The 14,288-nt window shown below is 41.4% G+C and overlaps 1 protein-coding gene across 4 annotated transcripts in view; it reads left to right on the forward strand.

Moving 5' to 3' along the window:
- The first annotated feature begins 263 nt into the window (after nucleotides 1–263).
- PREX2 (phosphatidylinositol-3,4,5-trisphosphate dependent Rac exchange factor 2) overlaps nucleotides 264–14,288 on the forward strand; it is a 178,194-nt gene continuing 164,169 nt past the window's right edge. For 3 of the 4 annotated variants that reach the window (XM_065627409.1, XM_065627410.1, XM_065627411.1), the window contains exons 1-2: nucleotides 264–408; nucleotides 499–721. In XM_065627409.1, the coding sequence (XP_065483481.1) occupies nucleotides 581–721 (141 nt within the window). In that variant the 5' untranslated portion in view covers nucleotides 264–408; nucleotides 499–580. Of the gene's footprint in view, nucleotides 409–481; nucleotides 722–14,288 lie in introns of those variants that run through there. The other variant, XM_065627408.1, reaches the window with a different exon arrangement.

The raw sequence follows: 14,288 nt of genomic DNA on the forward strand, positions 1-14,288 counted from the left end.
GATTAAACAAACACAACTGCTGATTCCCTGGCCAGCCAACTTGCTGGGACATTTTTATAATTCTTGTGCTCTGTTGTTGGAGGTCTCCAATTAGCCTCAAACTGGAGCTCGCAGCTTGTGTGTGAAACAGGCAGCTGCTGGCACGCAATCCTCCCTGAAGTTGTTTCCTTTCCTTTTTCCTGAGATTTAGCGAAGGGGGGGAAGGGGTTGGAGTCACATGGATACAAAGCTTTTGATTAATGTCCAAGCCTGTGCTGCCGCGGAGGCTTTCCAACCTCTCCGCTAACAGGGCGAGCTGGGAACCAGTGACCGCTCGTTTCCTTCGGGCTGTGTCCCCTTCCTGACGGGAAGGCAGCACGGACAGGGCTGTCTCCTCGCCTCCGGACCTCGGGCCGCTGCCGGAGCTGGGTGAGAAGGGGCTGAGGCTGCTGCGCCACTGGGGACCGGCCGCAGCCCGGCCCCGCTATGTAACTTAGCGGGGTCTTTTGTTGTCCGCAGCGCAGTGCCGGGGCGTTCGGGCAGCGCTGCCTGCAGCCGGGAAAGGCGCCGGGCTGGGAGCACCGCTCCCCATCGCTGCACCATGACCGAGGAAAGCAAAGGGGAAGGCAAGGGGGAAAGCGGGAAGGACTTGGAGAAGCAGCTTCGCCTGCGCGTCTGCGTCCTCAGCGAGCTGCTCAAGACCGAGCGGGACTACGTGGGAACGCTGGAGTTCCTGGTGTCGGTGAGCGGAGCGGAGAGGGGGCCTCGCCTCGCCCCCGGGAAAGGCGGCGCCCACGGCGGGGAGCGGGCGGGCTGCGGCGGGACTCGCCGCCGGGAGAGGCTTGTCCGCCCCCGGCTCTGCGGGGCGGCCGCTTGAAAGGGAGGGAGAGGAACAGGTTTTGAGATGGCTGGGGAGAGGAGTCGTGTGTTCCCCCAGCCCAGGTGCCCTCCTGGGAGAGCCTGCTCTCGCTTGTCGGGGCACGGAGGCTGAAGGGGTGTAGTGTGTTTGGGTTCAGGTCTGCCGGGGGTGCGGGGGCTTGTGTTCATGGCAGGGCGCCGCAGCCCATTCCTTGGGATAGTCCTTGAAGCAGAGCGGTGCGGGGGGTGAGGCGGAGGCCGGAGAGGGTGCTGGAGTGCAGCAGCTGCTTGGCATTAAAGCCACATGTGGCATTCCCTCCTGTCTTGTGATGCAGGGTCAGCTGGGAAGGTAGCGCCTTCTGTTGAAAGCTGGGTTGCAGCAGTTCTAGCATCTTTCTACAACTGTCCGTCACTGTTGGTAGGATTATTTGTGCTAGGTAATACTCTAATCAGAAAGGCAGGAGTTTTCACTCTTTCAAAAAACCAAAGTGACAAATTATTACAGAAATGCTGGCAGGGTTTCATGTGTGCGTGGTTGTGGTAGCATCCCTTTAGGACCCTGTTGAGATAAATATGTCTAAATCGGCTGCTTAAGTTTGCAAAAGATTTCACAGTAGCCCCCTCAAACTTTTCTCTTCCCTGTCCCGCTGAAGAGGGGGAATCCTTCAAACTGAGAACTTCCTGCTTTGCTGCCTTGAGATCTGTGAACTTTCTGCTCAATATCATGAAAGAGGACATTCTCAACTTGGCTGTGACAAGGGGAATAAAAGCACAGACACTGGAGTGAAATAAGATCTACAGAGTAGCTTATTTTCTCCATATGTTTATCCTCAGCAGAACCACGAAAATGGTAAATGGTCCAATGTGTTTTCTATTAAAAAAAAAAAAGTTTTAACATGTACGTTTGAGAAAGCGGCCATGCAATTATGTTTTACTTGCTTCCATTTAACAATCAGGTTTTACCAATTGTAAAAAAAATACCTATCCTAAGGGAATGCTCTTCAATATTTTATCTTGAGCCCCAAGTTTGGTGTATGTCAGAGCCTTACATCATTTCAGAAAATTCAAAGATCTGTAATATCTTTAATTTTGGACTCAACAGTTTAAGGCATAACAGATATTGGTGTTCAAGCAGTAAGTGCTCAGCTTCTTCTGAAGAGCAGACTCTGTACATATTTTAAGTTGCATCCAAATACTGAATTTAGTAATAAGTCTTTTTGCGGTTTGGATCAAGATGATCTAAATAATGTGGAGAAAGGGAGGAGGGCTGGAGTTAAATACCTGGTTCTATGTCAACTTTTGCATATTCATGGCTGTGAACAGGGTTCAAGTGATGGTTCAGATATGTCAATCCTTCCCAGAGAAATGTCATGCATTTTAACTGTACCTCAGCCTTGGTTTGAGGAAACAGCTCCTGAGCTTTCTTTTGGCCTGCCCAGTAGGACTGCTGTTGAGAGCAGCCGTGGTGGTAGATTTCTGAGGGCCACTGGACTAGGGCCAGTATGGACACCATCATGTTTATTTTACATAAGCCATTAAAGCCATAATCGGACTTTTTCTTGTGGTTACTTCTTGATCCGGAGGCTAGATCCTCTCATTTAGGCGTCCTAGGCTTATGGTTCCCTTTCTTTTTTCTTAAAACCATTGTCAGACCTAGGACCAGCTCTTCTGAGACACACAGTCCCAGGTTATTTCGATTCACCTCATGAGATGGTCTTGGACACAGAGTCTGAGTTCCTTTAGGATAGATGTGAACTGGAAGGTTTTCTGTAGGAGCACATCCAGCTGCTAATGAGTGTGCAGTTCCTAGGAGCAGACGAGCTAGTCTGAAGTGACTCCCCACCCCCAACAGTGTGGGGTCCTAGCATTGAATATTTCTCTGCCCAACCACTATCCTATTTTCCAGGACAACTTGTTAAAGTAGAGGCAGCCCAAGGGGTTGGGATTCCAATGAAAGTTGAGTTAGGCTTCCAGGTTGCCTCAACACCATCAGTGGAGCCCATTGTGGTAGACACTGTGTTTCCTTTATGACTGAGAAGCTGAAGCCGTTTATAGTCTTCCTAACAGTTCATACGGAGTACCTGCAGTTTTCACTGTAGTTAATAGGAACAGAGTATTCACTTAGACAAGTGAAAAAACCCCTATGGTTTCAGGGTTAGAGCCTATTTCTTCTGTGGGGTTACAGAATGTAATTTTTTATGATGTGTGTGGTTCGTATGTAAAAGTAGTGGTGGCCAACTCTTCAGCGATTTGGACTGCAGTTTCTACTTTGTGTATATGCCCCGTTGAGGAGGCATGTAAATTAAGGAACAGAAAAATTCAGTTTCCTTGAGTTGATTGTTCTTGTGTGAGAAAGGGCCACTGTGTAAGTGTGATTCGTGTGGAAGCATGATGCTCATCATGCCACACTTAAATAATTTTCCCGAGTACTTCATAAGATCTTGTGAAGTAAATTGATAACGTGTACGACCCCTTTGTCTGAGGAAAAATTACATGGTCGCAATGGGCAGTATGTAACACAGACAGGAGTGGAAGTGAAGTGTAACCCTGATTTACATGAGTGGTGGGAGGAGGAGACCCCTGTTGCTGATACGGTCATGCTGGGGAAATGGGGCTTTGCCAAGTGCGGCTTGGGGCCTCCTGGAGAATCAAGAGATCGTGACGAGGGAGTGACTTCGCTGATGTGTGTCAACGTGGGAAATGCTTTGGTTTCCCTGCACTGGAAACATTATATTATATGTTAGGTTTATTTAGATTCTTCAGTTTATATTGGAATTAAAGAGCGTCTCACTGAGGACAGATTTCTGGTTGGTTATTTAAAGTATTTTTGTTCCTCTACTCTGTGATTCATCATCATCCAGTTACCATCAGTGTGGAAAGCAGTTTGGTTTGTGTTTTCTGTCAAAAGTCTACAAGGCTTTTAAGTGCAAAGCAGAAGATTTAATATATTCATTATTTTATTAGGTGGATGTAGCTGAGTAGTTATCCCACATGAAGTTTGTACACCTCTTCTTTTTGGCTTTAGGCCGTGTAAATAACAGTATATTGTTTGTAATCTCCACTCATCATGGATCAAATCTGAGTGGAAAGGTCTGGTTGTATTAATATTATTCTTTTGGATCTCCTGAATCTTCAGTAATAAACTATAGTTGCACAGTATGTTGAGACATGGGTAAGACTGAGCAATAACAATTTTGGGCCCATTCGATTGAGGTATGTAAACATACGTGAGGTGGATAAACTTGAATCCACCAGTAGTCACAGCAATGTTGGAGGGAGGAGGCATGCACAGGAAATTATGGAAAAAGGCTTAGACTGTTCTTTCAGACGTTTCATGATAACATTTGGAGTGTCATTGCAACATCAGAGCTTTTCTTCTTGTTAACATTTAGCATTTCTTAAAGAAATATAATGATGGAGGAATTTACCCAAGGTGCTAAAACGTCTTTGAAAACGGTGTCTACAGATGGAGTTTTTAATTAGCTTCAATATGAGGTTTCTGTTACAAACTATTGATACTTTACTGGCTAAATTAGCAATTGGGATTTTTCTGCTGCTGGGTGACCTCTCTGGTGATCATATCATCTTCCTGTGGCAAACTCTTTGTCTTCCAAGGAAAGAGAAGCTGTACTTGCAGGGATAAAGAACCTTGAGAATTTTTGGTTTTTTATTAACCAAAATGCACTTTCTGGAGAAAAAGCAACAATTAGTGAATACTCTGTCTAGAATAACTATGTTATCCAACTGAATAATTAATATTGCCTTGAGTGTTCATGGTAAAGATGCTTTTTAAAAATAATTTTGTGACTTTATAAATATGTGCCTTATCTATTTCATTCTTTACAGCAAACGAGTGTTTATATTTAATATGCTCTGTGTAAAAATAATGAAAATTTCCTACTTTGGTCTATAAGCATAGTTAGCTAACTAGAGTAAAACTACATAAACTTTTCCAAGATTCTAATTGGTCCATGATTTTATGCTGGGTAATAGACTTGACTTTTTAATAAATGTTTTAAAAAATAAGTTTTGTTTAATTCACTGTATAAATCAGGATGTTCACCTGAACCCTCAACATAGCAGTAGCAAAGAGACCAGTAAAACTGAAGGTAAAAGTTGCTAAGAAATTAAAAAGTATTTAATAGTAAAGATTTGCCAAAAAGTGACTTAGTTTGTCACATTGTAACTTAGAGTAAGGCTTAATTTTTATGATTGTGCTTTATGCTGACTGTTTGGCCAGTAAAGGTAAACCAGACTATGAAGAACTTTTAGGATGTAAGTACACTACCAGGAAATAGGCTAGATACAATAGTAGGTAAATATATCTATAATTTTTTTCTTTTTTTTTTTTTTGAGGAGGGGGAAGGAAATTTTATTTTGGAATAGAATTGGAAATGTAATAGATCTGCTACACTTGGTACTTCAGGGGATATCCATGGAAGTAGAGTTTATTTTTCTATGACAGGGATTGTTTTTCTGGTGCAGTTTCATGTTCTGACAAATTTGACGTTGATGGGAATAGAAGCAGATGTTAGCACTTGTGTAAGCCTTCCAAAACCCCATGGCCTCAGCTGGGGTGACTGGTTAGATCCTGAAGCAGCTGGGGAGGAGAAAAAAAAGCTAGGTTATTATGTAGACTATAGTGTGGTTTACAGAGTCTCGTCTGTGAATATATATACGTTTCTGCCAGTTAACCCTCAAATCTCAGTTTAATTCCATTAGATCCTACTGCACTATCTTCTCCATTCTCTTCTGCTTACACTAGAGTGAAACAAGGGGTTCGTTTTCTTTAAATGTGTGGCTTGTTAAGGGAAGCTGAATCCTTGCTTTTCAGTGGGCATAAAGAGATTGTTGTTTATAAGGTTCGCTGCCCAGCTTCCTTGGAGGCTGTATGGCTCCTCAGGATCTGGATTTCCCTGCCACACTGAGCCTTTCCTCTCTCCTGGCTCAATAGATATTTCTCTGATTGTTGAGCAGACTAATTAGTTGGACGAGTGATTAATAGTAATTGAGACTCCAGGTAAACTTTAGTCAAATTCAGTGTTACTAACCCTGACCAGCAATAAAGTATGTGTCCTGAATTGAAACTCCTCAAATGGTTATGTTAGATGATGAAATTAGGTGTTGGGCCTTTCACAAAGGAACCACTTTTAAATTACCTTTTATGGCTGTAGTTTGATACAATAACAACATGTGTGTGGTGTTTTTATGTGTATGTGTATATATCACAGAATCATAGAATATCTCAAGTTGGACTGTATCCATAAGCATCGAGTCCAATTCCCTAAATATGTTATATGTGTATCTCAATTACAGTAATGGTTGGTGACTTCATAATGGTTTGCATAATTGCATTTATATTTTATTAAAGGGATTTAAATGAATGGAAGGGAAGGGTTTTAGCTGGCTGCATTTTTTGATAAGGTTATGTGATTTCCTTTCTCTCAGGAAAAGAAAAACAACATTCTATGGCTGCTTCATCAGAAAAAGTCAAAAGGAAGTGCGAACACAATTACCATAGAAAGTCAATATCTTTTCCATTCACTTCCATTTTGTGCTGTTTTTAACTTGCTTAAGCGTTACAAAAAATACGTGAATGTGGTATTCTATTCTTCTTTGACTTTGCTTGGCTGTAGATAGCACCACCTGTGGCCTTTATCAAAGTACGGGTAACTGCTTAAAAGCTGTTTATTTCTTTGTAAGCCCTGCCCCCAAGTCTGAACGCTTGCTTTATGGAGTGGATTAGCAAGAAAGCTCATTCGCATCTCTACTAACTGAGCACAGAGTTCATGCAAGATATGGCAGTGGCCAAAACCAGAGTTTTTTCAGAAGAATTTTCAAGCACAGTCTTATCTTGTTTGGAAGCGTACCGAGTTATACTGCAGTATACTGTAGGCAGATATTTAATACTTTTAATGGATTTTTTCTTATGCTTTCAGATGTACTTGGACTATATTGTGAAAAGCTGCTCTTTAAGAAGAAGGTGGTTTGTTTAGCTGGTCAGTGAAAAGTCTAAATACTGAAAGGAGAAATCTTTGTTTCATACCATTAAAGAAATTTCTATTCCTAAGACTTATTGTAGACTAAGACGTGCTGAAGGCCATGATATGCTTAAGGGTGTTGTACAACTTCTTGATTGTGATTCATCATATTTGCAGTGTTCCAGGTATTCCTTTGCCCTGCCTTATGGCTCAGTCCTAACTCTTCTGCCACATATGTTTCATAAGTTCATAGTGTGAGCTGCTAATTTAGAATAGACTACTTAGAGGGGACCATCAGTCAATACATCCAAACTTAAGTTACTCCATGCAGCCTATCACTGTTGAATAGTATGCTGTTTGCAGTGATTTCAGATGTTTATGGAGGCATATTTTTCAACCCTCTTCCATAGTAATTTTTGTCACCACTCTAAAACACCAAGTGGTTTGAAACTGTGCATTCCAAAGTTGGTTTGTATTTTTTTGGTTGGGCTAGCAGGAAGAACAATTTTGTCAAAGAAGATGAAGTCAAAGTTAGTATTACACTATAGGAAGAACTGAAAAGTTTTTTGACATTGGAAACCAAAAGGAACTGTATTTTGGCCAAAATAAACAAATTCAAACTGGCTATAGTTGACCTAAGATACTGGTAGAGGCAACTTGCCAGTCTGTGGAAGGGTATAACCTTGTCTGTATGTTAAGTGTATGTGCCCATGTTTGGAAGGAAATTGGGTTACCCATGAGTTAAATACAGACTTGAATAAGATAATAATTTAGATTAATAATTAGAATAATTTAGGCTCTACATTTTAATACAAGTATCTTGAATAACTTACGAACTTATGTATATTCTTTTTCAGGAATTCTTAATTACTTTTGTTTTAGTTCTAAACTATATGCATATTGGTTCAGTTCTCTGTTTTGAGCTGCCCAGGATTATCACTCTCTTTGGTGAACAGATTGTGATTTGGTGTGGAACTCGATGGCTTAGGGACAGGCTGCTGAGGAGGAATATAAAGACATGCAAGAATGGAGATAGCAAAGTCAAAGCTCACCTGGCACTGAAATTAGGGATGTGAAGGGCAACAAAAAGAATTTTATTAAGTACATGGGTAGTGAAGAGAAGTCTAAGGAAAATGTGTGCCCCTTGCTCGGTGGGGCAGGGAGCCTTGCGAAAAGAGGACATAGAAAAGGCTGAGGTACTCCACACCTTTTCTCCTAGAGGTTTCACTGACAAGCATTTTCCTTAGGCCTCTTAAAGCTTACTTGCAGATTTTGTGAGACTGTGTCGTCGCCAACAGTGGAAGAAAGCACAAAGTACTTAAGGCAGTTGGATATACACGAGTATGAGATCAGATGGGATGCATGTGAGGAAGCTGGCCAATGGCAGTGTGAGGCCTGTCTGTCATCTTTGAATGGTCATGGTGATTGTGGGAAGTTCCTGATGACTAGGAAAACACGAATGTCAAACCTAGCTTTAGGAGGTCAGGGAAGAGGATTTTCAGTCCTTAGAGAGGTGATGCAGTGAATCATCTTCAAAATCATTGCCGTGTAGCTGGTGGAAAAGAAGGTGATTGGAAGCCACCTCTGGGGATTTATCAAGGGTGAATCATGCCTGATCAAACTGTTTGCCTCCTATAAGGAGATGACCGGCTCAGTGAACTTGGTGAGAGCTGTGGATGTTGTTTACCTTGATTTAACAAAGGCTTGGGTCTTGCATCATATCCTTAGATCCAGATCTCACCAATTTGGACTGGATAAATAGGCAGTAAGGTGGATAGGAGACTGGTGAAACTGTTAGACTCAAAGGACAGCTGTCAACATTGCAAAGTACAAGTGCTGGCCAGTTATGAGTGGTGTCCCTCGAGAACCAACTCTGTATCCTGTCTTCAGTAATGTCTTAGATGGTGGAATAGGAAGCTGCACTTTCAGCAGTCAGAGGGATCTGAACAGGCTGCAGTACTCACAGGCTTTGTCAGGAGCGTTGTGAAGTTCAGTGAAGGCAAACATGGAGTCCTGCACCTGGGATGGAATAACGCTGCGCACCAGGACGGGCTGGGGGCCGGGAAGCAGCTTTGCAGAAAGGGCTCTGGGAGTGGTAGTTGACAAGAACTGGAACGTGAGTCAGCAGTGCACCCTTGCAGTGCAGAAAACAATCAGCATCCCAGGTTGTTTTGGCAAGGGTGTCACCAGCAGATTAAGGGAAGTGTATTCCACAGCTGCGAGACCTTCGTGACTCAAATTTTGAGCTCCTTACTTCAAGAAATAAATTCAGCTACTGGAGCAAGTCTAGTGGAGAGTGAGCAAGGTGAGGAGGGACCTAGGGCATATTACCTGCAAAGAGAGGCTGGCCGAACAAGGTTTCTTCCACCTTGAGGAGGCTCAGTGGAATTTTTGTTGTTGTCTACAACTCCCTAGTGGATGGATATAGAGCACGTGGAGCCAGACTCCTCACAGAGGTGCATGGGGGAAGGAGGACAGGCACTGGAGAACAGGAAATTTCAACTCAGTCTCTGGGGAAAAATATAGTTTACCATGAGGATGATTGAAAACTGGAACAGGTTGCCCAGAGGCTGTTGAATATCTGTGTTTTATTCAAAGCTCAACTGGGCAAGACTGGGAAACCTGTTTAGTTGACACTGTTTTGCTCAAATGCTTGAGCTAGGTGACCTCTACAGGTCCCTTCCAACCTGCATGACTCATCGATTTTTCAATTTACTGATATGGGGGGAAAAGATAGATTGTCTTGGAGTTTCAGCTCTTCAGGAGAGCACATTTTCCAGGGTTGCACCTCTACTTTGTTTCCTCTGTCCTCTGAAATTGCCACACAAATGGCCAGGCTATACTGTTTGGCAAACAAATATTAAACATCCAAGAGGAAATGCAGATGTACAGATTTTTTTTTTTTTCCCACTGTATTATATTTGGTCAGGAAACATAATCTGGTGCTTTTGTAATATTTTCTATTTGGAGATCTCTCAGTGCCTTGCTGTCATTAATAAATCAAATCTGAGTAGTTCTACAATGGGAAACGTAGAGACAGATCTTGATTTTTGCATCTCAGTGGAAGTTGTGACAGAGCCAGAAATATAATCTGATGTCTTGATTTAGAGTTCAGTACTCTGTCAGCAAAGCAGTCCTTTCTCTTTATATATAATTGATGCTAGAAGAATGGGTGTCTACCTAAAATGTCTGGGAAACTGCAAGGATAATTCTTCAAAGCCAACTTCATTTTCTGCAAGAGTTATTGCTCCTACGATTCTCTCATAGACTGTCCACAGCTGAATTTATCTAGTTGTAGGGACAGAACTGAGGTATTAGGGGCTGACACTTATTTTGCGTCCCATGAAACCTCCTGATTCTCCTTAGGGCTTTTGGCAGCCTGACTGCCGAGTCATCTGGCATACCTCATGAGCGCTCTATGCTTTTCAAGTTCAAGGCTGGAGAGCATTTTCATGGAGGGGAATGGGTAGCAGAAACAGCTAGAACTGAAGAGTGGTAGAGAGAACAGTAATATGATGGGTGGCTTTCTTTATTTCAATGTCATTTGTGTGATGCAGGCCCCCTGAAAAATGGGTAATATTATGCTGAATGGAGCAGAGTAAATAATCCACTCCTTGACTTTCCTTGGGAAGTTTTATATGCATTCTTGCTTTAAAATGAAATCTGGCTGTAGTTGCTGACACTTGCACCTGAAGTTTAAATACATTATATGTGTTGATATGTTTGCTTTCTAAATACAGTTTTGCCTATTATAAAAGCTAGATCAAGTGACAGGTGAATTTACATTAAATAAGATTTTTCTAATTTACCCTGTGTACTATACTGGTAGTTTCTCAGACTGTTTAAATTGAGTCATTCCTAGAGTGAGGGATAAATGTGTTCTCACATGTTGACTGAGCAATCGCAACCTCCTTATGCCTAAATCAAACATGCTGTGACAGAGGAGCATCAGTGGAGACAGAGCATAAGTCTCAGAAAATAACTTGGGTATCTGTGTTTAGGAACATGTTATAGATGATCTGCACAAGAATGTGGCAGTGTATGGGAGAGCCAAGTTGCTTGAGGTGTGTGCGTGGTGTCTTCTGTAATATTTAAAGGTGAGGTGTTAAGAGCTTCATGAGGGATATAAAACAATTGGAATAGCATGGTTTAGGCCAGAGCAATCAGCTGGGAGGCTGAATATAAATGGAGAAAGAGGCTGCCAACATAGAGAATATCTAGACCAGGCAGGGCTATCCATGAGATTTATGCAGTTAATCCTCGTTGTAGCTGGTTGGGTATGAGCTGGGCCATGGAAAATGCTGTGTACTTGGGACTTCAGCATCTTGGTAGATAATAAGGATGTTTTTATTCGCATCACAAAAAGTAATTGAGAAAATATAAATAGATAGTGGCTGGTCAGAGCTTATAGGCTGGCCAGGTCTATGTGGCTGAGGGACAGTGAGTAGTGTCATGTACTTGACAACGTGACAAACAAATCTGAAGGTGACACTTGGAATATATGTGGGGTTGTGACCTCGGAGTCCCCAGCTGAAATGGCTGGGCATGTTTCAGGAACTGTAAGTCAGAAAGACTAAACTGCAAGAGAGTTTTCTCACTTGGGCTAGAATTGTTTTTATACATGTTGTAAATGTCCAGATTTTTGAAAAGCATTGCTAACTTGATGAAGTTATGCTTACAGAAAGCCTTCAGAGATGTGTATCTTGGGGCTTGTGTAGGAAGAGTTTGCTGGCAAGCCGTGCAGGGCGAGTTGGTAGCCAAGTATCTGTTTTGGAAAGACTACGTTGTGATGGGCACAAACTGATGAAGTAGATGAGATACTTTGAGACGTATCCAGTGGCAGACCCTGAATCATATGTATTTGTGTCCTTACTACCCCTCACCCCCAGAAGCATGGTAGTTCAAAATGCGATGAACGTGTATCTAAAACAAAGCTGGCTTTTTGTTATTACTCAGCTAAAAATTCCAGATTGCAAACTAAATTAAATACTGATTACTAGGTAAAACCATGAAAGTGGAGCAACCCCTGAAATAATTCATTAGTTTGTATTTTCTTCAACAAAAGATACCATAAGAATCATCAGCTTCCCATTTTTTTCTTACTGAAATAAGCTAGAAAGTTCTAGATACAAAATGAAAGAATGGTAAGCAAGATTTCTTTTCCCTGGCCCTTAATACGCTTTCAGGATGTTCTTGGATTCCTCTGTAAACTTAATTGGCCGTGTTTTTAATCCCTACTGTGACATTTAAAAAAAAAGGGGGGGGAGGGGACTAAAAGCACAAAGCTATAAAGTTGAAATGATGTACTGTGTAACAAAAATTATTGATCTCTGGGATGCTATGAATTTATGTAACAAGACTGGAAAATCACTTCATTTTATTGCTTAGTATGTGCTAAGTTACCTTACCCAAGGAATTTAAGCATATGGTGTATCCAGATGCCCCGAAGAAATAGCACAGGACAGGATGCTTTGAGACAACATCCCCGGATTCTGTGGTGTGAGCGTGGTAAAGGGGCTTTGCCTTAAGAGTCGTGGAGGCATTTGAGACTTAAACAGATGCAGTGTATAAGATGCTTAAAAAGATACCAATGCATTACAAGGTAGAGGGAAGGGAAAGTGGCACATACCTGTAGCGTTAGTATTTTATCAATTGTAAAATATTAATTGCTGGTTAGTTCCTATTTATCCTTTTATTGTCTGGTGGGGAGTTACTTTGCAGAAGCCATCTAAAGCAGGAAGACAGTAAATACATCTTGATTCATAGAATGCCTTTGTAAAAATGGCCACTCTAAATTTATAATGATAGCTGCTTCCTTCCTTCCAGTTTCTGCTGCTTTTTGTTCCTGAAAGCTTATAAAACACCAGTTTATCATATACTACAAGTTCATTTTTAAGACCTAAAATGAGAGGTGTTGCGATGAACCTGTGCATTGCTGTGATAGATTTACTAGCAGGTCTATCATGTGGTGTGTTTTGGGTTTTTTTGGTGGGTTTTTTTTTTTTGTTTTTTTGTTTTTTTTTTTTTTTTTAATGTGTTTTTTTTTTGGTAATGATGGCTAGTAGTATTACTTAAGGAGGATGTACTTCAGGCACCACTGGTTTGGGGGATGTCTATATTGGAGATCGTGCAGGTAGGGCCTGGATACAAACTAAGTAATTTCTGAGTTCTCCTACTGTATTTTTGTACAGTTTGTATTTTCTTGGCAACAGTAACTTCTGAATGTGTTTCCCACAGAATAATTCCTTTTGCTCTTTTAAATGTCCTGCCTGAAAAATTCACGAAGTACTTGTGTCACTATTTTTCTTGTTAAAAGTCCAAGTCTAATTATTCCTGTTATGAAACCCCTTTCATACTCCTGATCATCTTTCAGATGCCTTTGGGATGAATTTTTCTAGTGTCAGTATCATTGATCATCACCCTGGTTTGGTTCTTAATCTTTTGCACAACAGTTTTTAGAGGGTAAAAATTAAACCCCCCAATGTGTGTAAAAGATGTTTGAGGTACTGAATTATGATTTTTATTGTACCAGAAGATGTTAAAGAGTTCTGCTTATCCTTCTTTTGCAAAGTGTACTTAGCACCTTGCTTAGACCCTGCTTTCCTCTCTTGATTTACCTTTTAATACTGAAAGTGGTATTAGGTTGGTGCAAAAGTAATTGCAGTTTTTGCATTGTTGAAATTTGCTGTTCGATATTGGAATACATTCTTAAATAAATGTGGTTATGTTATACATCGTTTTAATATACTTTTCTTGCTTTATGTTTTTGTGCTACTGATTACTTGCTGTTTATTTTATATGTATTTTAGACTATGGAAATGATGTTAGACAAAAAGCAAATTCGAGCAATTTTCTTAGTCAAGTTCAAAATGGGTTGTAAAGCAGTGGAGACAACTCGCAATCTCAACCACGCATTTGGCCCAGGAACTGCTAACAAATGTACAGTGCAGTGGTGATTCAAGAAGTTTCTCAAAGGAGACGAGAACCTTGAAGAAGAGGAGCATAGTGGCTGGCCATCAGAAGTTGACAATGACCGATTGAGAGCAATCATCGAAGCTGATCCTCTTATAACCACATGAGAAGTTGCCGAAGAACTCAACGTCAACCATCCTACGGTCATTCAGCATTTGAAGCAAATTGGAAAGGTGAAAAAGCTTGATAAGCGGGTGCCTCATGAGCTGACTGAAAGTCAAAAAACTCATCATTTTGAAGTCTTGTCTTTTTCTACACAATAGTGAACCATTTCTCAATTGGATTGTGATGTGCAGTGAAAAGTGGATTTTATACGACAACTGGTGATGACCAGATCAGTGGTTGGGCAGAGAAGAACCTCCAAATTGCTTCCCAAAGCCAAACGTGCACCAAAAAAAGTCATGGTCACCGTTTGGTGGTCTGCTGCCGGTCTGATCCACTACAGCTTTCTGAATCCTGGTGAAACCATGACATCTGAGAAGTATGCTCAGCAAATCA

The sequence above is a fragment of the Caloenas nicobarica genome, chromosome 2, assembly GCF_036013445.1.
Source record: "Caloenas nicobarica isolate bCalNic1 chromosome 2, bCalNic1.hap1, whole genome shotgun sequence".
NCBI classification, from domain to species: Eukaryota; Metazoa; Chordata; class Aves; order Columbiformes; family Columbidae; genus Caloenas; species Caloenas nicobarica.